The sequence below is a fragment of the Tyto alba genome, unplaced genomic scaffold (assembly GCF_018691265.1).
Source record: "Tyto alba isolate M040663 unplaced genomic scaffold, T.alba_DEE_v4.0 Super-Scaffold_30, whole genome shotgun sequence".
Classification (NCBI taxonomy): Eukaryota; Metazoa; Chordata; class Aves; order Strigiformes; family Tytonidae; genus Tyto; species Tyto alba.
In genome coordinates, this window is record NW_024881305.1 from 2011338 (window position 1) to 2033426 (window position 22089).

Here is a 22089-nt window from a genome sequence, read left to right on the forward strand (position 1 = left end):
GCAAGGTTCCCTGCCAGCGATCTCTGGGCAGGGAGGCCGGAGCAGCGAGCAGTCGGGGAGCTGCAGGAGTGACTCGTCCAAGGTCACTGATCAGAAGCTGGGAGTAGACTTCAGCTCTACAGGGAGGAGTTAACGGTGGATTTGGATTTGAGGCTGGATAAGACAGATGGTTGCAAGCAGCTTAATATGTACTTAAAAGATCTCTGCTGTGAACTGCTGGCCAGAGTTAAGGGGTCTTATCTTTTTCAGGCTCCAACACGTACGAGGAAGCAGCTGCATACATCCAGTGTCAGTTTGAAGATCTGAACCGGAGAAAAGACACCAAGGAGATCTACACGCACTTCACCTGTGCCACTGACACCAAGAACGTGCAGTTTGTGTTCGATGCTGTTACAGATGTTATCATTAAAAACAACCTGAAGGAATGTGGACTCTATTGAGAAGGAAGGGGCGTGGGAAGAAGGTAAAGCCGGGCTGCTCGCAGCGCTGCACGCCAGCTGGGGCTGGCTTTGCCTTGCGCCTCGCTAACGCTCGCTCTTTTTCTTTCCAGTTTTTTTATGATGTGGCGTTTTGAGAACCAGACTCTTTGCTGCCTCGTGGGGACAGCTGCAAGCATGAACAGGACCAGGGAAATGAAAACAGCATGCAGAATCGTTGCATTCTTTAGCACAATCTTCTGTATTAGGGACCTTTTTATTGATATGATGGGATGTTGAAGTTAGGTCAAGGTGGAACAACTGTTAGTGTGACTAGATCATCCTGGCATCGTTTGGATGGTGTAATCTCAAATGTGTACAGCTGTTGTGAAGTTGAGGTGCTGGATTCCAGACCTTCGATATGTAGCTTTCTCTCTTTCTTTGGTTAACAAGCCACCACTAGTCTGTTTTTAAGGTTTTTTCCATCAAGAAAACTATAACTTTACTAAATTTTATTTCTTTATTTGCAAACGAATCTTGTTTTAAAAATAAAAAAACAACAAAAAAAAAATATATCACTTAACTATGCACATGTGACCAGATCATGCAGAAAGTATTCCTCTTAGCAGGAACTCTTTGTTTTTAACACTTGGTATGGTCAGGATTTAATATTTCTGCAACTACTTAAAGGATCCTTAGAGCTCTTACGGCGATAGCTTCGGCTTTTTCTGATGTGTAATTTGTTACCATCCTGCTGCCATAAGGCTTTCGAAAGAAGCTTCTGCAGCAGGATAAGCGGGTCTTTAGCTTACGGTTGGGGGTGAACCTGGTTGATGCTGATACCCAAGTGGAGGTTCTTTCTGCGTGGTAAGCATAAAGCCAGCTTCGCGGCGAACGTGTGCCCGGCCTGCGTCTGTTGGAGAGCTGAAATGCTGAGCTCCAAACCGGATGGGAAACGCGTGCTGCTACAGAGCTACTAAATCAACCACTTTAGATTCTTGTGCATTTTTGGTCTAAACCGGTGGGCAACTTTGTAAAGGGTGCACCTTGTTCTGCATTTACCATGGCCTTTTCTGTTCAGAGACTCCTAAACTGTATTGACAAGCATGCCTTTACTTTGTATATGTGGTGCCAAATTCCTGTTTGCCATTGTTTTTACTGTAGTAATGTTCATAACCAGTCAGTACATTCCTTTGCTGAACCATTTGCATTGAGACTCTTTTTCCCCAGTTTGTCACGTGTACAGTTTCAATCTGTTATAGTTGTTGGCAGTATTAAAATGGTGAGTAAACAGTTTAGCCTTTTCTCGAGTTCATTCTGAATTTTTCCAGGAGCGTTCCCCGCTTCGTGCGCTTTGCTGGGGAGGAAAGGTAAGCGCTTTGATGGGAAGTGGGTGTACTAAATGGGTGTAAATAAAGGGTCCTCGTGCTTCATCCCCCCCTGACTTCCAGTGCTCTCTGGGCAGCCGGTTCTGCTGCTCCTCGAGACTTGGGCTGTGCTGGCACAGATGGAGGACGGCAGGCATCCCGCCGTTCATCAGGATTATTGGCAGATGGTTAGTTTACTGCTTATTTATAGCACAAGTCTCGCTGCCTCTTTTGAACCTGATGGGAAAATTACTGCTCTGGATGCCGTTACGTGATGTCGATGTAACCCGTTTCGAAGAAATACAGAATGAAATACTTGAGGGATGCTTGTGGGTGCTGTAACTGGCTACCCCCCCCAGTGTCTGCTGCGTGTCTGACATGCAGCCCTACTCCGCAGCTACGCCGAGTGTATTTCTGTTCTGGAAACTTTCCCAAGCTGCCTCGAGCTCTGCTGACTGCTTGACGATTCCCTCCTCGCCGGCGGCTTTACTACAGCTTCACGCGACCGCAGGGGATCGCTCGCCTTTTAAACAAATTGATGCCAGGCTCCCCCAGCAGCGGGGTTGCGGCAGCACGGTGCTCCCTGACCGACGCTGGAGCTGCAGGACGGCCCCCTCGCCCAGGTGGGAGGGCGCTTTGCTCGCGGAGGGGTTTGGGTCGGGGGTGGCCCCTGGCGCCTCCATCCCCACCGCCTGCCCGGGGGGGTGAGGGTGGCCCCGCTCCCCTTCGCACCGCCCAACCGCTTGGTCGTGGTGGGAGGCCCGCGTGAGCACCCAGTGTGGAACTGAAGGCAAAGGATGTCAAATGTGCCTTGATCTTTGTGCTCTTGGGCACAGGGACGGGGCTTGGGAACAGTCATCGTGGAGAAGTCCAAGGGGGGAGAAGTGACAGACGTCTGTGTCATGCGTGTTTCGTTATTTCATTTTTCCTACGGTTAAACGAAGCTGCGGGTGTGATCTCTGCACAGAACAGGGAGAGGCTGCAGGACTTGCCTACAGATTTCTTTACAAACTGTAAAGAGCTGATACAGCTCTTAAATAGCCGAATGAAAATCGACCAAGTAACCATTTCCTCTTTATCCAGCCCCATTCCTCTCCTGTAGGCTATTGCCGCCCCCAAAACCTCCTGCATGTGCTCCTGCCTTTGCTTGCCCCCCTGAGCTTGGTTCTCAGGTGTGACTTGTAGCTAACCCAGCCTCCACCTTCCCCAGAAACTCCTGGTTTGATTAATTCCGCTTTGATAAAAGGGAAGAAATGAGCTGCAGAGGGGAGGAGAGCCAGTCCCCGTGCCGCTGCTGGATCCCCCGAGCACGCTGCCCGGCTGTGCCAGGCTACGATGGCTTCATACTAATTTTTCTGGCAAGTGAACTAGGAATCGTGTGCTCTTTGGTGACAGACCTCCCCAGATCTCATTTATAAACGCTGCCTTCCAGGACCTATAGAGAGCGAGGATTTTTTTCTTTTCTTTTTTTTTTTTTTTTTAAAGAGGAAATGGCCACAAATGTGATTAGGAAATTCATCTTATTTGGGGATTGAAAGGAGGTGGGCAGGTCATAGAAAAAGTGGGGTCTGAGTAACTTTTATTTTTTGGTTAATCCCTTTGGCTCTGCACAGCAGAATGGCGCCGTGAAATTGAAGTCTCTTCCTCTTCTAGCGGGAAGGAAGAAAGAAGAGGGGGTTAAACGCTTTCAAACAACGCAGTGAAGGGTGTAATATGGTGCAGCGTGCAGGAGGGGTGGGTTTTGAGAAGCAACTGTGCCATGCACCACCCTGAGTGACGGGAGGGGGGAAAAAAATCCACCAGTTTAAATCCTCTGACCCAGGCAGCAGCAGAAGGGCCTGGAGCGTTACACTTGTATTCCCCCGCTGCTCAACCCTTGCAGCTTTTGCTGCTGCCTGCAACCTCAGGGGCAGGCACGGCCTCCCTCCCTGCCTGCTGTCATGGCATGTTTTTTTGTTTTTTTTTTTTTTATTTTTTCCTTGATGCTAGAAGCGGGTTTGCGGTCGAAGGCTGCTGAGTGCTCTGCTTAGAGAACAGCTTTGTTCGCAGCACAATGCAGAGCTGGCGGCCAAGGCTGCACCCCCCGTCCTGCCGCAGCCTGCCTCTGCCTGCAGGGAAGCTGCCTGCTTTATTTATTTTTTTCTTTTTTTTCCCCCCCCCCCCCCTTGCTTCTCTATTAATGTTCAGGGATGAGGGAAGGGCTGGAGGTTCCCTGAAAAAGCGTCAAAGCTGGTGGTTGGGAGCTGCTCGGGGAAGGAGAAGAGGAAGAAATTCTCACTGCTGCTCAGGCTAGCGGGAAAATGCAGGCATAAGAATTAGGGTTATAAACCCTAATTAAACCTTTAGGGTGATGAGCTAAAAGGCCAAGTGAAGCAGAGCGTGGCCTGGGCTGCCCGTGCCTTCTCCCTCCTGCACTGGGCAGCGGTTTGCTTGTCCCCATGAGCCAAGGCTGCCGGGCTGCAAACCAGCCCAGCACCAGTGACCCTGCTGTGGCAACGGGAGGCACCAGGATAACGCGGTTTGCTCTTGCTGGGGGGCATCATTTGGGCTGCAATCTGCTGTTTTCAACTCTCCACCTGCGAGGGTGTGAAGCGCTCTGGCAGCGTGAGTTCAAAACAATAACTGGGCTGAGCCCACCCGGCTTTGGGATGGGAACTGGAGCTCTGCAGGGGGATGCTGCCCCCCCTCCCCTGGGGCTGGTGGGACCCCCAACCCCTCAGTCCTGGGTAGTCCCAGCACATCCTCCCCTCCCCTGCTCTGCAGGCAGGCACTTCCAGACTGTGTTTGATGGCAAAAGCTGGGGGGGACCCATGTCCCATCACCCTGCAGAGCGGGATGGAGTGGGCTCTGCTGCATCTCCATCCCCCTTCCCCAGCCCTTTTTATTTTTTTGTGGTTAAATAACCGTTTCTTGAGTACCTGCCACCCAGATGCTCAGAAGAGGCCGCAGTCCTTGAGGTTCTCTTTGATGATGACATCTGTGACGGCGTCAAAGACGAATTTGACATTCTGTGTGTCTGTGGCACAGGTCATGTGGCTGTAGATCTCCTTCACGTCCTTTTGCATGTTGAGATCAAGGAACTGGGTCTTGATGTAATTTCCCGCGTCTTCGAACGTGTTGGGACCTGTGGAGGGAGGAAACGGGGCTGCTGCTGAGCTGCTGCCAGGGCAGATGATCGTCAGAGCTGGGCGAGGACCAGGGGGTGCTTAAGGCTTGTTTTGAAGAGAGCTGGATCTGGAATCTCCCTCCAGAGGAGGAGGAGAAGGGCTGGGTGGCAGCTGCACCGAGCAAAGCAATTTTAAAAAGCTGTTGTATCCCATTTACAAACACCTTTCCGAGGCCACATCTGTCCTCTCCTCTGCTCCTGCCTCCCCAGCATAACCCAACCCAAAATGCTGTGTCTGTATTGGGACCACACGGTTCCCCACCTGAGGCCACGGACTGGGGGGCTCGGGGAGGGGGGGGAACAAACCAACTCACCGTCGTAGTCTGGGAAGCAAATGCTGAGATGGACTTTCTTGATCTTTTGCTCAAAAAGGTCCTTCTTGTTGAGGAAGAGGATGATGGACGTGGCGGCAAAGAACTTGTGGTTGCATATACTGTTGAATAGGTGCAGGGATTCGTGCATGCGGTTCTGCAAGCGAACAGGCTCCTTGGCACCAAGTGCTGGGTTTGTAAATCATTTACAGACCCCTTTTTGCCGTTGCAGCCCCCCAAAACCCCCTGTTCCCGAGCTTTCCCCTGTGCTGCCAGGGATGCTCCTCTTTGCTGCAGCAGCAAATTGCTCTACTGCCTGACCCCTGCCCGCACCCAGCGTCCCTCTTGCCCACCCGAGAAGCCCCCGTGCCACAGTGTGAGGGACCCGGATAAATCCAGGCGGTGCTCGGGATGGGGAGCAGTGTGAAGCAGCTCTGGGCAGCGCAACGATCCGATCCCTCCTGTCAGCTTCTGGGATGCTCAGAAATGAACGCCTGAGGTGGGAAAATTACCTGGGGGGAACCTCACAGCCCTGCGGCTGTGGAAAGTGCTCAGTGAGGGCGTCGAGCTGCCATCCCCACCCTCCAGGCCACGCTGCACCGCAGCCCCCAGCCGTTACCTGCAGCTTTGGAAAGGAGCTGGAAAAAGGAAAGCTCGAGTTTTAAAGCAGATGTGCAGTTTCTAGTTTACTGCAGGGGCATCCTCGGGAGGAAGAGGAGCTAAAAGTCTGACCGGGGGCTTTTGCTGCTCTGCTGATGGAAGGTGGATCTCCTCCACCTTTGGATGGCAGTGGGCAGGTTCTTCAGGGGTGACAGGGATGTTTTTGCCTTGTCCAGCAGCTTTTCCGTGCAGCTTCAGCGAGCAGGGGCAGCTTTGGCCAAATCCTGCCCCATCCTGTGCAGGGGAAACATTGCAGCCTTTCCTGGGCGCTTCAAGGGGAAAGATCCTTCCCCCAGATGCCTCACGCACGGTGCAGCTCCACGGCTGAGGAAGGGCTGGGTGCTCCTGCCCGGCCTTGGCAAGCCCCGGGGGTGGCGGGGCCCTGACCCTGGCGCAGATCCTGGCGAAGGTGTTTGGACCCCAGAGCGTGAGGGAGCATCCCCGGGACTGGCCGCTGTCGGGGATGCCAGCAAGGACGCTTCGCCCCAGTCCCCTGGGCAGGGCAGAAGGCAGCCTGCTTTTCCTGCTCTGCTCATCTTCACCTCTTATTTCTTCCGGGAAACGACCCATTTCGGGGCTGCTGTGTTCCTCCCCTCCAAGCCTCTGCCCTGGCAGCTGCTTTCCCCTGGTGCCGGAGCGGCAGCTCTGCCGGAGCATCCCTCACCAGGCACCCGCAGGGCTTTGCTATGACTTTGTGCCGTCTTTCCCCGCCGCTGCTGCTTGCCGGGAGAGTGAAATCTCCCCCTTATTGCTGCTTTCTGCCCACCTCGGAGGGCACAGCGAGGCGAGAGGTGCCTCTGGGCGGGATTTTCCTTCACTGAGACCGGTTGGTGTCTCTTCCTCCCCTCCTGCACTGGGGCTGGCTCCTTTGGGTTTGCTCGGGTGGTTTTCCCGCATCTGGAAGCGTTTCCCGGCGGGACGGTGGCTCTCGGGAGGAGGTCGGCGTTGGGAGCTGCTTTGCCCTTGGCTGCTCGGAAGGACGGGGGGGGGGGGTTTCCTCGTGGGCAGCGGGGAGGGCAGACCCCCGGCCCCGTGACCTGTGTTATTTCTCGGTTGGGCTGCTCGTGCCCCAGAGTAAGTGCTGACGTTTACTGGGTGGGAGCCAGCTCCATCCCCCCTCTCCCCCCCCGCCACTTCCCCGGATCACCCAGAGCATCAGATGGCACAGAGCGTTGCCCCCCTGCCTCTGTAACCCCCCCCCCGAAGCACCCGGCTCCTCTTCCCCCCCTCAGCTGCTGAGCTGTGGCCGGGCACCTCTGGGACCCCGACCCACCACTTCGTCGTCCTCCACCAGCACCATGTCGTAGGCGCTCAGCGCCCCGCAGAAGATGATGCAGGTCACCCCCTCGAAGCAGTGGATCCACTTCTTGCGCTCTGATCTCTGCCCTCCCACGTCAAACATCCTGGGGAGGGGACAAAGATGGGGGGGGGGGGGGGGACAGGGGCAGTGTGTGTGACACATCTGGGGGGTGTGTGTGTTTCCCCCCATGATGGTCCCAGCACCTTGTCCTTTGAGGTGTCAGGGATGCAGTGACCAACCATCCCTGGTCCAGGTGAGGTTGGTGGTCCCTGGAGCAGCAGGTTTACCCCAACCCCCCTCCCCACTGCTGGGTCTGGGGGGGGATCATGGCAGGGGGGACACCCACCCACCTGAAATTCAGGTCTTTGACAGAGAACTTGGTCTCAATGATGCCCGTGGTCTTCACCCGGGACCGCAGGACGTCCTGCTCGTTGGGGAGGTAGCTGGGGGCCGTGATCCTGTCCAGCTGGTTCAGGTAACTGGTGGGGACGGGAGGGGAGGGGATGTGACGTGCTGCCCAGGGGCTGCTCATGTCCTGTTCCCCCCCCCCCCCGCAGTGGGTTTTTGTGGATGGTTGGGTGGCCTGAGCTCTGTCAAATGCTGGGACTTCGAGGCTACATCATCGCTGGGGGCCTGCAAGGACATCGGGGTGGGGTGGGGGGGCACAGTGTGGGGCTGCAGCCCACCGGCACCAGTGGGATGGGGGATGGCGGCCTCGGGGTGTTCCCAGGAGCAGGGAGGGGATTGATTTTGCCACACGGGGTGGGAAATGGGAATGAGCAGCCGGGGGGGGGGGTCCCCAGGCACATCCTTGGGTGTTCCCCCCCCCATTCCCCCCCCCAGCTGGTGACCCCACTCACTAGGCAGCCGAGTCGTTGAGCTGGTACTCGGCGGCTCGGTCGAAGCAAGCCTGCACCCCCCCGTCCTTCCACAGCTTCTTGATGCAGTCGACCAGCTCGGGGGGCATGGTGCCCTCCTCGATGGAGTCGGCCAGGTTGAAGAGCTGCCGGCCCTTCTCCTGCAAGAGGGACCCTTTGTCACCGTCCCACCCGTGGCCCCCGTCCCCCCTCCAAAAACCCCCTGAGGGCTCTGCAAGGAGGGGGTGGAAGGGGCAGCACAGGGTCACTATGGACCCCAGCTCTGGGAGCCCCCCAGTTTGGGGGGGGGGGTTGGGGGGTGGGATGGGGATGAGCGCCCCGACTGACCGCGCAGGACGACTCGGCGTAGTCGATGCCCAGCGTGGACATGGCGCGGATGATGGCCAGGATGGACTGCAGGACGTTGCCGTAGATGATGGCCTTGAACTCCAGGCACTCCTCGGGCGTGTAACCGTCCTGGTGGATGATCCTGGGGGGGGGGGGGACACGGACGGACACGGGGATGGACGGATGACAAGACACACAGCAGCCTCAGCCCCAAGCTGTGGCTCCCTGGGGTGCCCTCCCCCCCCCAACCCCGCACTCCCCCCTCCCAGCATCACCCCACGCTGGGAATCACCAGCGTGACATGGGGGGGGGGGGTGACCGGGGTCCTGTCACCCACTGTCCAGGGCTCGTGCTGGTGCTTCCCCCCACCCCCCACCCAAGTCTGGGTTCCTCGGGCCGTACTCACTTCATCTGCTTCACGATGGTGCTTTTTCCCGACTCTCCAGCCCCTGAAAAGAGTGGGAGGACACCTTAGTGGTGGCCAGGGCAGGACAGACAGCAGGCCTGATGCCACAGCGATGGGCACCTCCCAGGGCGGGGAGCCGCCCTCCATCCTGCTCCGCTCTCCCCTGGCTGGACACCCGGCCCATCCTCCCCCCTCCCAGTGCCACCATCCCCATGCCCCCTCCTGTCACCCTTTGCGCCAAGAGCTGCACCACACCTCGGGGACCCCCAGGGGTGGGGGGGACCCACCGGGCTGCGGGTCCCCCCGGGGTGCTGCACCTCCCTCCCGCCACGGGTGTCGCCGGCGATGGCTGCGCTGCTGTAAGCGGCTTAGGGCAGCACAAGAAGCCGCTTAGAATTAGGGTGCTAATCGCCTTGACCCCGTGCACCCCCCCCCCCCGCCCCAGATAAGCCCCTGCCACCGGCCCCGCGGGGCCCCGATGTGTCCCCATGGGGTCACCCCGCTGCCCAAGTGGGGTGGGGGGGGTGTCCCTCAAGGGACTGTCCCCTCCCGCCCTGCACCCAGCGGCGGGGTTTGGGGGTTCTGGTGGCAGGAGCTCCCCGGGGTCTCACTGATCCCCCCCCCGGGATGTGCCACAGCCTGGCCCAGGTGGGACCCGGTGTTCTGGTCCCTCCCCAGTCCCCCTTTGTCCCTGCCACCCGTCTAGTGGCCACCAAGACCTGATGCCACCCCGGGCACAACCCTGGGGGACACCCAGCTGGTGGGACAACCTCTGCTTGCTAATGGCAACTCATCAGGCTAAGGAGGGCTAACGAGCCGCAGGGAAGGGGCTCTCCTTGGGACAAAGAAAGGCAGAGCACGAGGAGCTGATGGGGTTGGGGCCTCCCTGTCCTTGCCCCCATCCCTGTCCCCTCTCCCTGGTTGCTTTTGCCCCCTGCCCATCCCCAGCAGCCACATCGCCCCAATATCAACAGGGTGCTGGGTGGGGACAGGGGGACATGTCCCCCTTCCTCCCAGGGACATCTCCCCACCCTTACCAAGCAAGAGCAACTTGACCGTCTTGGCCTCTTTATCCGCATCCTCCTGGAGCTTCTTCTCCAGCTCCTTGGACCTCTTGGCCATCTCCTTGTCCTCCGCGCTGGCCCCGCTCCCCATGGCCACGTCTTCCTCCTCCAACGCCTCGAGCTCCTCTGGGTCCCCAGGTTCTTCCAGCTCTCCACGGGGAACGGCGCACGCACCCCGGGGGCGGGCGGTGGGCGATGGGGAGAGGAAGAGGAGCCCCAAAAGGCCGAGCCAGGTACCCACCGCCCTGATGTTGGGGTGCCCCGCAGCGGGCAGAGCTCTGTGGGTCCTCACAGGCCAGCTGCCCCCCTCTCTCTCCCTTAATTCCCCATGGATAACCTGATTTTTTTGGACTGTGGGATTTGGGGACTTTTTATCTTGCCATGTGACCCAGGAAATCCAATTAGCCCAAGATGGCAAAGATTAGGGCTCACGAGGGGGGGGAAAAAAAAGAGGGAGCATCTCGAGGAAGTGGGGACGGGGCTTTATGTAAGGGGGCAGGTGGCGTGACACCCCCTGCCCACGGGGGACAGGGACACCCTGTGTCCCCTGGGATGGCTCGGGGGGTATATGGGTTTGGGGAACCCCCCATGGTGCTGGGTTGGCATTGGGGATGGGGTCGGCCCCCTGCTTGCGTCCCCCCCCACCCCGGGAGCGGCGGGGTCCCCGGCTGCTGCAGGGGAGTGTCAGGGGGGGACGGCGGCTCTGGGGGATTCCTCCTGTGGGGGGAAGTGGGGGCTAATTACCCCGGGGGGGGAAATGAGCCCCCCCTAATCCTACCCTGCTGGGTGCCATCCCTTGCCCTCCTGCTGCCTAAGCTCTTTAATGGGATCGAGCGCTCAGCCTTCCTCCTCCTCCTCTTCCTCCTCCCCTCGGGCTCAGCACCCCCTTCCCCCCCCCAGCACCCATCCTCCAGGCCGGCAGGATCACAGGGTCCCCCCACACCCCGGGGGACAGGTCGGTGCCCCCACCCTGTCCCGCTGGGGCTGATTTTAGGTGTGTTGCGGGGGGGACCCGCCGGCAGCCCTGGGTTGGGGTGTTGGGTCCCTCCAGAGGTACTGCAGGTATTTGTGTGTAAGGTCCCCTAAATCCCTGCACCCCACAGGGTTACTGGGGCCTTTATGTCCCCTCACTGGTGTCCCCATATCCCACCTGGCGTGTGTGTGTCGTGTCCCCCCCCCCCCCCCCAATCCCTGCCAGCATAACAGCCTGTCCCTGCCCAAAGCCCCTTCTGAGCCTCTAATGAACTTGGCGCTAATGAAGGGGGGGGGCCAATTAAAATACCGACTCCCCCACCCAGTGTCACGGGGGCGGTGCTGGGGAGGGGACACGGCTTTCACCCATAGGTCAGAGCTCAGGCTGGGGGTCCCCACTATCCCGTCCCGTCCCCCCCCCCCGGATGGCTGTTGTGCCCCCTCAGCCTGGCACAGAGGTGGCCCTGGCGGGGGGGGCATCACCTCACTGTCCCCTCGGTGGGACAGCGGGATGGGGTGGGGGACACGGTGGGGAGGGGGGGGACAGGCCCTGACGGGTGACATTCCCCCCGCTCCGCTCCGGCAGTGGCTAAAAATCCCCCCCCTGCCCCGGTGCTGGATTAGGGGGCTCGGGGGGGGGGGGGGTGTGTGTGTTGCTCCGTGGGGACACAGCCCGGCACCACCCCAACACGTCCCCGACACTCGAGGCCGTGGCACCGGGAGCCTCTGGCCACGGGTAGGGACACGCGGGGATTGGGGGACACACACAGAGGTCACGAGGGTGTGACACCCCCCGGTACCCCCACAGCTGGGTCCTGCTTCTGGGGTGTGTGTGTGGGGGGGTCCCCTATATGATGCCGTCTCTAGCTTGGCTGAGGGGTAAGGGGGGCTTGGGGGGGCAGGTCGGGTGGTGTTACCCCACAGGGACATCCCCTGTGGGTGCTGAGGGCACCCAGCCCCCCCTTGCGGGGCTGGAGGGGGGTGTGAGTCCCCTCTTTCGGGGTGTGGTACCCCACCTCGGGGGGGGGGGGATGCTTATGTTGGAGGAGGTGATGCCCTGCTTTGGGGGCTACTCGGTCTTTTTTTGGGGGGGGGGTACAATGTCTAATGAGAGGGGGTGACGGTCCGTGTTGGGGGGTGCGCTGACTGTCCGGAGGGGGGGGGGGATGACTGTCCTGGGGGTGTGAATGCCTGCAGGGGGGTGCAGTGCCCAGCTGTGGGGCACGGAGCTGCTGCTGGGGGGGGGGGGGGGTGCGGTACCCCAACTTTGACGAGGATGACGCCCGTCTCCGCGGGGGATCAGGAATGACACCCTGTCTTGGGTGGGGGGGGGGCAATGCCTGTCTTTGGTGGGGGGGGGGGGCACAATGCTCATCTCAGAGGGGGTTGGGGGGGGGGGGATTGGAGGTGCTGCTGCCATTTTGGGGGGGGGTCCAAGGCCAGCAGGGGGGATGAAACCCCCTCTTGGGGGGGGACACACGCATGGTGCCTGCCTCGGGGGGGGACACACGCATGATGCCTGCCTCGGGGGGGGGGACACACGCATGATGCCTGCCTCGGGGGGGGACACACGCATGATGCCTGCCTCGGGGGGGGGACACACACGCATGATGCCTGCCTCGGGAGACACACACACGCATGATGCCTGCCTCGGGGGGGGACACACGCATGATGCCTGCCTCGGGGGGGGACACACACGCATGATGCCTGCCTCGGGGGGGGACACACACGCATGATGCCTGCCTCGGGGGGGGGACACACGCATGATGCCTGCCTCGGGAGACACACACACGCATGATGCCTGCCTCGGGGGGGGACACACGCATGATGCCTGCCTCGGGCGGGGGAACACACGCATGATGCCTGCCTCGGGGGGGGGGACACACACGCATGATGCCTGCCTCGGGGGGGGACACACACGCATGATGCCTGCCTCGGGACACACACACACACACACACACACGCCTGTCCCAGCGCGGGGCGGGCGCTCAGCACCGCATCCCCAAGGCTCCCAGCACCCGTGCGGGCGCCGCAGCAGAGCTGGTTGCTCCGACAACCTCCCTCCTCCTCCTCCTCCTCCTCCTCGCCCACATCCTCCTCCCGCCCCATCCTCTTCCTCGGGCCGGCTTCCGGCCCGGGCTCCGCCGGGGACTTTGGTCCAGCCCCGGGTTTCCTGCATCAATCATCAACCAGGGGAGGGAGCGGCAGCCATCGCCCGGCCCTGCCGCCCTGCTGCCGTAAGAGTCCCCGCCGGGGCCCCCGGGGGCCCCCGCCGCCACCACCACCCCCCCCCCCCCCCGCCACCGCCACCCACCCCGCTTACCGTCCCCGACCCCCGCTACCGTGTCCGTCCCCCCCTCCCATCGCCACCATCGCCAACCCCATCGCCACCCCAGGAGCCGCCATGTCCTCGGCCGCCCCGGCCAAGTACCCCTTCAAGAAGCGGGGCAGCCTGCAGGCCCCCAGCCCCGCAGGTGAGCCCCCCCCCCCACCCCCCCCCCCCCCCGCCACCACGGTTGGGCTTGAATCCCCCCCCCCCCCCCCCGACATCCCCCAACACGCAACCCGCGGGGTGGTCCAGGTCGCTGGTTGTGCCAAGCCCCGGGGCTTGGGGGGGTGGGGGGTGGGGCGATGCTGCGATGTTGGGGGGGGGGCTTGGTGTGGGTGCTAAGAGGGGGGGTGTCTATGTTTGGGGGGGGGGGGGGGGGAAAGGCGCTGGGTTACCGCTTTGGAGCGGCGTGCCCATCACCGTGGCGTCTGGGCTGCTCAGCGAGCTTTTCGGTTGCTGAGGGGTGCCGGTGGTGTTGGGGTGCCCTGAGTGTGTGTGTGTGTGTGTGTGTCCCCCCCCTTCCCCAGCAGCGTGAGGCGGGGGGGGGGGGGGGGGGGGGCTCTGCGGCGGAGCAGTGGCGCAGCGGGTGGTGTGCGCCGGGGGGGGGGGGGGGGAGGAGGAGGAGGAGGAGGGTGGGGGGGAAGCGCTGGGGGTGGTTGGGGGGTGCAGGGTGGTGGGACCCCCACGGAGGTTTGGGGGTGCTGGTGTTGAGGGGGGGCGGCTTCGCGTGTCAGCCCGTGGGTGGTCTCGGCTGGCACCGTGGCTGGGGGGGGGGGGGGGGGGGGGCGGGTGGGTGTCCGGGGGGGTGATGGTGGCGAGGTGGCACCTTGAGGTGGGCACCCGGCTGCTGGCGGGGGTGTCGGGGCGCTGCCGGGGCTGCTGCGGGCCCCGGGTGACACACGCGGTGGCAGGCGTGCCCCCGGGTGGGTGGCACAGGGTGACGGGCACGTCCCGGTGGCACAGGGCACCTTGGGTGTCACCTGGGTGATGCGCCGCCGGGCGCATCCCGGGTGACACCGGCGCTGTCCCGGCCCTGGGTGACACGGGCACCAGCCCTGCCGGGGTGTCGCCGCTGCCCGGCGAGGGGGGGGGCACCCACAGGTACCTGCCTGGGGGGGGGGGGCGGGGGGGGAAACTGAGGCAGGGGAGGGGGCAGCTCCAGCCGAAACGCTCTTGCACACGCGTGTGTGCACTGGGGGTGCCGGGCAGTGAAGCGGCCCCTGCCCCGTGGGGTGGGGCGTGCCTCAGTTTCCCCACCTCAGACCTTCCCCCCTGCCCCCCCATTCCAATTTGGGTGATGCAGGGAGGATGCGCTATGGGGGCAGGTGGGGCGGGGGGCTCATCCAGGGGTGCAGGATGCTGGGGTTCACCCCCCACGCTGGGCTAGGTGGGTGGGAGGCTCTTCCTGGTGGCCCCAGTTTAACCAGTGGGGTCTGATTTCCAGTGCTCCCCCCCCCCCCCCCCCCAAGCTGGGTCTGTGGTGGGGTTTGTCAATAAGAGTGGTGGGTGCGAGGGGTGCAGAGGAGGGTGCTGGCACCCGGGGGGGTCCACTGAGGCCAAGGGGGTGCTGGGGGGTGGGGGCCAAATCAGGGTGTTCCTCCACCCCCACGCTGAGCCCCCTCCTGGGCGTGAGGTGGGGGGCAGGGGGGAGGGTGGGCAACCCGGTGGTGCTCTGGGGGGGGGGGTCACGGTGATGGGGTTTTCTGGGGGGCTGTGGGGAGGTGTTGCCTCCTGTCCCTCCCCGTTTGGGGGTGTCCCCCCCCGTGGTGGTGCCTTTCGCACTGGATTTGGGGGGGACAGCGCTGGCGTTGGGGGGGGGGGGGCAGGCAGAGGGGTGTGTGGGGAGGTGTGATGGGGGGCCCCAGCGTCCTGCCCCCCCCATGACAAGGGGGGTCCTGCCCCCCATCCCTTTGCCCCTCGTTCACTAACACTGCTGGCTCGTTACCCCCCCCCCAGCCATGGGGACCCTCAGTGCAGTGGGGGGGGGGTGAGGTGTAGGGGGGGGGGGTCCCTCCTGCCCTTGAGCTGTCTCAGTTTTCCCATCACCACTTCAGGGACCAGGATCCCAGTTCTGGGGGGCTGGGGGGGCTGTGGAGGGGCTGATTAACCCCTCCCTGCCCAGGAGGGGGGTTTGCCCCCTCCCCTCTCCCCCCCGCACCCCCAGCTCATGCTGTACTGGTGTCTGCAGACTTGCGGGGTGGGCCGGGGTCCCGTCCCCTCCAGTCAGCCCGTTCCCTGCCCGGGACCCCCCACTGCCTGAAGCATTTCCCCGTTGACCTGCGCACCTCCATGGACGGCAAATACAAGGAGATCGCCGAGGTGGGTGCTGTGCCCCGAGTTTGCCAGGTCTCAGTGGGATCCGTGTGTCCCATCCTCTCCCACCCACAACCCCGCACCCTCCTCCCTCCACCTTTCCAGCTTGGTTGTGGAGAGGGGAAGGCGGGGGAACACACACACCCCCCCCCCCCCACCTCCTACCACCGTTCCCCTCCCAACCCCGCGGGCTGAGACCGGGCACAGCTCATGACAGGGATGATCCGGGCAGGAGCTGTTCTGCCGCTCGCTGGCCGAGAGCGAGATGCGGACGGCGCCCTACGAGTTCCCGGAGGAGAGCCCCATCGAGCAGCTGGAGGAGCGGCGGCAGCGCCTCGAGCGCCAGATCAGCCAGGACGTCAAGTAAGCCGGGAAGGAGGGGGGTCACCGTGTCACCCCACCACGGGACGGGGTCCCCGCACGGGGACAGGCCACCCCCGCCCACCCTGGGCCCCCCGGGGGGGGGGGCTGTCAGTCCTCTGTGCCAGCTCTGTGTCCTCTCTCCCGTGGGTGTTGTGCTTGGTGTCCCTTTTTTTTTTTTTTTTTTTTTTTAATTTAGTTTTTCTGGTTTCTGTGTGTTTTTTGTTGTTTTCAGCATTAACGGGGTGTTTTCTCTCCCCGGCCCCTCTTTCCCCCCCCTCTCCCCCCCGGCTGTCCCCCCCCGCCCCGCCGCTGCCTGCTTGTCCCCAGACTCGAGCCCGACATTTTGCTCAGAGCCAAACAGGACTTCTTGAAAATTGACAGTGCCGCGGACTTACAGTGAGTGTCCGGCTCGGTGCCACCGGCCGGGGACACGGGTTGGGGTATTGGGGACCCCCCCCGGCCCCCTTCTGAGCCGCCCCCTCCCCCCCCCCCCCAGCTCCCCCAAACACAGAGCCGAAAGGTCCGCACCACCCGGCTGCTCTCACTGGCACTGAAGGGGTTAACGCACCCGGTGGGGTGTTAGGGGTGGGGGGTTTGGGGTGACCTGGGGGGGGGGGTCCCAGCCCTGCTGGTGGCTCAGGACCCCGTCGTGGCCCTGTCACCCCCCCTGGAACGGGGGGGTCCGATGCTGCGTGTCCTCCTCCCTCCTGTCTCCGCTTGGGAGTTGTCTCTGTCACGAGTTATTTCGTTCTCTGTCCTCCCCCCCCCCCCCCCGCCCCCCCCCCTCTTTTTTTTTTTTTTTTTTCTGTTGTGCTCATGTGGGGCTGGGGGGGGGGGCCATAATGCCACCGCCAGCAGGGACACGGGCAGCACCCATCTGCCCAAACAGGGTGCTGGCATCCCTGGGGACAGCGTCACCCTCCTGCCACCCCCCGGGGGCTGGCCGCAGTTCCTGGGGCGGGTGCTGGTGCTGCTGCCGGGGTGGGGGGGCAGGACGGGACACCCCCCCCCCCCCCCCCCCCAAGAGGGATGGGGTCAGACCGTGCCCCCATCTCACCGGCCACTGGCTGTACCCCCAGGCTCTTCAAGGAGCAGAGCGAGGACCTGGCGGACCACGTCCCCAAGGAACGGGAGGTGCTGCTGGAGCGGGAGTTCCAGCGGGTCACCATCTCGGGGGAGGAGAAATGTGGGGTGAGCCTCCCCACCCCGTTCCCCCCTCCCCCCCCCCCCAACACACCCACCAGACCCAGGAGAAGGTCTTCAAGGTGTCAACCCCCGCCTCGGGGTTGGTTCCTTTGGACGTTCCCCCCCTCCCCAGGTGCCCTTCACGGACCTTCTGGACGCGGCCAAGAGCGTGGTGAAGGCCTTGTTCCTACGGGAGAAGTACATGGGGTTGTCTCTGCAAAGCTTCTGCAAAACCACCGCCCGGTACCTGCAGGAACTCTCCGAGAAACCCCTGGAGACCCGCGGCTATGAGGAGGTGCCCGAGACCCCCGTAGCCGCCGGTGAGCACGGGGTGGGGGGCTCTTCACGCCGGGATGGGGTGCTGGAGGAGCTTTGGGGGAGCCATCCGATGATGCGTATCATCTTCTTGTTGGGCGTCTCCCGGCTGCAGATGCCCCTGTGCACCCCCCGTTTGCGGAGCAGCACCCCTATGAGGTGTGGGACCCCCAAACCATGCCGGCTGATCTGGGCTTCGGGCTGAAGATGGTGGACGGCGTGGTGCACGTCTACACCAAGCAGGACCTCACCGACAAGTGAGTCGTGAGGAGTGGGGGGCTCACCGGTCTGATGGGTTTGTTGGGGGGGCTGCAGTGGGTGGCGTGGGGTATGGGGGGGGTCCCTCTGTGTCACCCACCTCTGTGTCCCCACCCCCCCCGCCCAGGAGCACGGAGCTGGACCTGCCGTACCCCGACCTGCAGGAGTTCATCGCCGACATGAATTTCCTCATGGCTTTGATCATCAACGGGCCCATGTAAGAAGAGTCCCACTATGGGGGGTGTCTTGGGGGGGCCAGCCCATCTCTGGCTGGGGTGGGGGATCTTCTGCAGGGCTTGTCCCAGGGTGGGGGATGCTGGGGGCTCTGGATAGGGATGTTGTGGTGACTCTGGGGTGACAAGGGGTCTCAGCTCGCATGAATTTCCTCACGGCTTTGATCATCAACGGGCCCATGTAAGGAGAAGGGTCCCACCATGGGGGTGTCTTGGGGGGGGGGGGGGGGGATGCAGAACCTTGGGGACAGCACTAGAGGACATGGCGGTGGCTATGACACATGGTACTGGTGCAGCTCCCATGTCCGTGCGTCCGTCCTTGCTCATGGTCACCACGCACAGGGAGAGGGGTCCAAGAGTCCCAAGCCGCGTCCCCTCATCCTGGTGGGCACCAGCCTTTGGGGGGTTGGGGCTGGATGTTCTCCCTCCTCCCCCCAAAACTGACACCCCCATCCCCGCCTCGGGCAGCAAATCCTTCTGCTACCGCCGGCTGCAGTACCTGAGCTCCAAGTTCCAGATGCACGTCCTGCTCAACGAGATGAAGGAGCTGGCGGCCCAGAAGAAGGTGCCCCACCGCGACTTCTACAATATCCGCAAGGTACCCGCCGGCTCGCGGTGGGGGTCCTGGCTTGACCTGGGTGGGGGGGGCACACGTGGAGGCTCTCAGGGCTGAGCAGCACCTCTGGCCGTGCAGGTGGACACCCACATCCACGCCTCGTCCTGCATGAACCAGAAGCACCTCCTGCGCTTCATCAAGCGGGCCATGAAGAAGCACCTGGATGAAATCGTCCACGTGGAGAAGGGCAAGGAGCAGACGCTCAAGGAGGTCTTCGAGACGATGAACCTCACCGCTTACGACCTGAGCGTGGACACGCTGGATGTCCACGCGGTACGGGGGACACCCCCAAATCCTGGAGATGAGCAGGGCCCTCAGCTCATCTCTGGCCAGGGTGGGGGATCTTCTCCGGGGGTTGTCCCAGGGTGGGCTGGGGGGGGTTGCTGGAGGTTCTGGAGAGGGATGTTGTGGTGGCTCTGGGGTGACAAGAGGTCTCAGCTCACATCTGCGTCCCCCTGCCAGGACCGCAACACCTTCCACCGCTTCGACAAGTTCAACGCCAAGTACAACCCCATCGGTGAGTCCATCTTGCGGGAGATCTTCATCAAGACGGACAACCGCGTCTCGGGGAAGTACTTTGCCCACATCATCAAGGTGAGTGGCCCTGCTGGGTGACCCTCCCCATCTCCCTCTGATGCCCATGGTAGCGATGCCACCCATGTCCCTCTTCCTGGTGGCCAAGGGGTGACACCTGCCCCTCCCCGGCAGGAGGTGATGTCCGACTTGGAGGAGAGCAAGTACCAAAACGCCGAGCTGCGGCTCTCCATCTACGGTCGCTCCCGGGACGAGTGGGACAAACTGGCCCGCTGGGCCGTCAACCACCGTGTCCACTCCAACAACGTCCGCTGGCTCGTGCAGGTGCCCCGGCTCTTGTGAGTAACGGAAGGTCAGATACCCTCAACCAGGGCCACGTCCTGGGTGGGGAGACCAAGGACACCCCAGTGATGGATGGGGTGGGATGGGGTGGGGTGGGACGGGATGGGACAGCCATCTCTGAGCAGGGTCTGTCCCCCTGCAGCGATGTTTACCGGACGAAGAAGCAGTTGGCCAACTTTCAGGAGATGCTGGAGAACATCTTCCTGCCCCTCTATGAGGCCACCGTCCACCCTGCCCAACACCCGGAGCTTCACCTCTTCCTGGAGCACGTGAGCACCACGTCCTGCTCCTGGGGGGCGGGGGGGGGGCGGACACACGGAGAACACCGGTGACACCCGCAATCCCCAGCCGGGACCCAGCTTGGGGGGCTGAATCTGCTGGAGGGGTGACCATCCCACCCCGGGGTTGTCTCTGCCGCAGGTGGACGGCTTCGACAGCGTGGATGATGAATCCAAACCAGAACATCACATCTTCAACCTGGACAGCCCCTTGCCGGGCAACTGGGTGGAGGAGGACAACCCACCCTACTCCTACTACCTGTACTACATGTATGCCAACATGACGGTGCTCAACCACCTCCGACGGTGAGGATATCTCGGGGTCCCCGGCACCTCCACCGGTCCTGGGAGGGTCTTGGCGGGGGGTGGGGGGGGGGTGGGGGGGTGTCAGATGATGATGGTCAGCCCCGCGTTGCAGGAAGAGAGGCTTCCACACCTTCGTCCTGCGCCCGCACTGTGGTGAGGCTGGCCCCATCCATCACCTCGTCTCGGGCTTCATGGTCTCGGAGAACATCTCCCACGGCTTGCTGCTCCGCAAGGTGAGCGGGGATGGGGGGTGCCCATGGGGGCCGGGTGTGTGGCTGGGACCCCCTCCCCCCTCATGCTGTTGTTCCCCCCCACCCCATCTCCCCAGGCCCCCGTCCTGCAGTACCTCTACTACCTGGCGCAGATCGGCATCGCCATGTCCCCGCTGAGCAACAACAGCCTCTTCCTCAGCTACCACCGCAACCCCCTGCCCGAGTACCTCTCACGGGGGCTCATGGTCTCCCTCTCCACCGACGACCCCCTCCAGTTCCACTTCACCAAGGTGAGTGGTTGTGTGTGTGTGTGGGGGGGGGGTCACAAGCCACCAACCCCCCCCTAAAAACGGCTACAGAGTGGCCACCGACCAAGCCACGGTGATGGGAGCAGGTTGGTGGTGGTGGCCAGGAGCAAGGCAATGCCAACAGGCTCCGGAGGATGCTGATGGTCTGGAGAGGGTGGGATAAGCTGGGGACCCCCATCCTCCTTGGGGGGTGGCCCACGGGTGGGTGCTGAGGCCGTGTCCCCCCCCCTCCCCCTCCAGGAGCCGCTGATGGAGGAGTACAGCATCGCCACCCAAGTCTGGAAGCTCAGCTCCTGCGACATGTGCGAGCTGGCCCGCAACAGCGTCCTGATGAGCGGCTTCTCCCACAAAGTAACGACCCCCCTGTCCCACCCCGGGACCCCCGAGCACCCTGCGGCGGGTGCTGGCAGCACCCAAAGGCAGCTGTGGGAGCTCCTCCTTGCCCTTCTCCCCAGGTGAAGAGCTACTGGCTGGGACCCCACTACCTGAAGGAGGGTCCGGAGGGCAACGACATCCGTCGTACCAACGTCCCCGACATCCGCGTGAGCTACCGCTTCGAGACGCTGTGCCAGGAGCTGACCCTCATCACGCAGGCGGTGCAGACCGAGGAGCTGGAGACCATCCAGGAGGAGGACGCTCTCACCATCACCTCCACCCTGGGCACCCACTGACTGCCCCCCCCGCCCTGCCCCAGCCCCCGGGGCTCTTGTCCCCAGCTCCCGCGGGGACCCCTCTGTCACCCCGCATCCCTCCAGGGCTTCGCCGCCGTCCCCCTCCTGCTACCTCCCGCCCTGGCAAGGGGACGCTCCCCGCTGCTGTCCCCAGCGCCCCGACAGTGTCACTCACCGTGGAGGGGTCGGGGTTTGCTGGGTTCTCTCCGTTTCTTATTTTTGTGGGGAGGTTTTTTTGGTCTTTTTTTGTCGTCGTTCTTTTGTTTTGTTTTTGTTCTGTTTTTTAAACTGGTGTCTCCTCGCTGGGTTGGTCCTTGGTGGCATGGGGACGAGGCCACAGGAGGTGGTGACATGGGTGTGGGCACTGTTGGAAGGGTCCTGGCTTCACCTCCCGGGTGACAGATTTAGGGGACAGCGGTGCCAGGCATGGGGACGTTGTGGGGGGACCCAGCCCAGGAGCAGCGCCTGGGTCCTGACGCTTTTTAATTTCCTGCCCGTCTCTCCGTCCACTTTCTCGCCCCGTGGGGACACACTGAGCGGCACCCCAGGGACCCGAACCCCGGCTCTCTGCACCCCCAGGCTCCTCTCGCACCCTTCCACGGGGATGCCACGGTCAGTGGGGACCCGGTGGCCCGGAGGAGACGGGGTGCTGGCTGGAGGGGACAATGCCTGGTGGAGGATGCTCCATCCTCTTCATCACCGCAGGGAGGAAGGCAAAGGGGCCGGGGTGCCGCGTGTCCCCGTCCCTCAGGCTCCCAGGAGCAGCTTGTGGCCCGGATCGGGCCGGACGAGGCTTTTCCCTTCCAGGTGGGGCATTACCCCATCCTTGGGTCCCCCCCAAGTCCCGGTCTGCTGTGGTCCAGAGCCGGCAGCCGACTCTCCCAGGAAAACGTGATGGCGACTACAAACAAACAAAACAAAACAAACAAACAAAAGTTTTAAAAAAACCAACCAAGCAT

At 62.5% G+C, this 22089-nt stretch overlaps 3 protein-coding genes across 6 annotated transcripts in view; 2 read left to right on the plus strand and 1 right to left on the minus strand.

Moving 5' to 3' along the window:
• The window catches only part of GNAI3 (G protein subunit alpha i3), a 32089-nt gene extending 30380 nt beyond the window's left edge, over positions 1–1709 (plus strand). Inside the window, exons 8-9 of the mRNA XM_042800215.1 lie at positions 250–463; positions 551–1709. Coding sequence (XP_042656149.1) covers positions 250–440 — 191 coding nt within the window. The 3' untranslated portion in view covers positions 441–463; positions 551–1709. The remainder of the gene's footprint in view (positions 1–249; positions 464–550) is intronic.
• A 489-nt stretch (positions 1710–2198) lies between these two features.
• Positions 2199–22060, plus strand: AMPD2 (adenosine monophosphate deaminase 2). Of its 4 annotated transcripts, none has more exons than XM_042800198.1 (18): positions 2200–2406; positions 15385–15515; positions 15742–15872; positions 16200–16268; positions 16952–17063; positions 17191–17377; positions 17488–17629; positions 17758–17847; positions 18332–18461; positions 18558–18752; positions 18942–19073; positions 19188–19351; positions 19498–19624; positions 19776–19939; positions 20052–20172; positions 20268–20441; positions 20700–20810; positions 20915–22060. In XM_042800198.1, exons 1-18 carry the CDS (start codon positions 2322–2324, stop codon positions 21128–21130), a joined length of 2481 nt encoding a protein of 826 aa, XP_042656132.1. In that variant the 5' UTR covers positions 2200–2321; the 3' UTR covers positions 21131–22060. The 4 variants fall into 4 exon arrangements, with proteins under 4 accessions (XP_042656135.1, XP_042656132.1, XP_042656136.1 ...); XM_042800202.1 differs by lacking the exon at positions 2200–2406 and adding an exon at positions 12959–13104; XM_042800200.1 differs by lacking the exon at positions 2200–2406 and adding an exon at positions 13185–13341.
• On the minus strand, positions 3346–10244 carry GNAT2 (G protein subunit alpha transducin 2). Its single transcript, XM_042800216.1, has 9 exons — positions 9869–10244; positions 8832–8874; positions 8426–8567; positions 8081–8238; positions 7571–7699; positions 7194–7323; positions 5264–5417; positions 4702–4907; positions 3346–3432 (listed from the first exon to the last, which is right to left on the minus strand). Exons 1-8 carry the CDS (start codon positions 9984–9986, stop codon positions 4717–4719), a joined length of 1065 nt encoding a protein of 354 aa, XP_042656150.1. The 5' UTR covers positions 9987–10244; the 3' UTR covers positions 3346–3432; positions 4702–4716.
• Positions 22061–22089: the final 29 nt, after the last annotated feature.

Excerpts from the sequence above, each read along its gene's own strand:
- AMPD2 (XM_042800198.1), top strand. The coding sequence starts at position 2,322 with ATGCCAGGCTCCCCCAGCAGCGGGGTTGCGGCAGCACGGTGCTCCCTG. Across the intron at positions 17,378-17,487 it reads CGAGACCCCCGTAGCCGCCG|ATGCCCCTGTGCACCCCCCG; the intron begins GTGAGCACGGGG and ends TCCCGGCTGCAG. Across the intron at positions 20,811-20,914 it reads TGAGCGGCTTCTCCCACAAA|GTGAAGAGCTACTGGCTGGG; the intron begins GTAACGACCCCC and ends CCTTCTCCCCAG.
- GNAT2 (XM_042800216.1), bottom strand. The coding sequence starts at position 9,986 with ATGGGGAGCGGGGCCAGCGCGGAGGACAAGGAGATGGCCAAGAGGTCC. Across the intron at positions 8,568-8,831 it reads ACCATCGTGAAGCAGATGAA|GATCATCCACCAGGACGGTT; the intron begins GTGAGTACGGCC and ends CCCCCCCCCCAG. Across the intron at positions 8,239-8,425 it reads ACGCCGAGTCGTCCTGCGCG|GAGAAGGGCCGGCAGCTCTT; the intron begins GTCAGTCGGGGC and ends TCCCTCTTGCAG.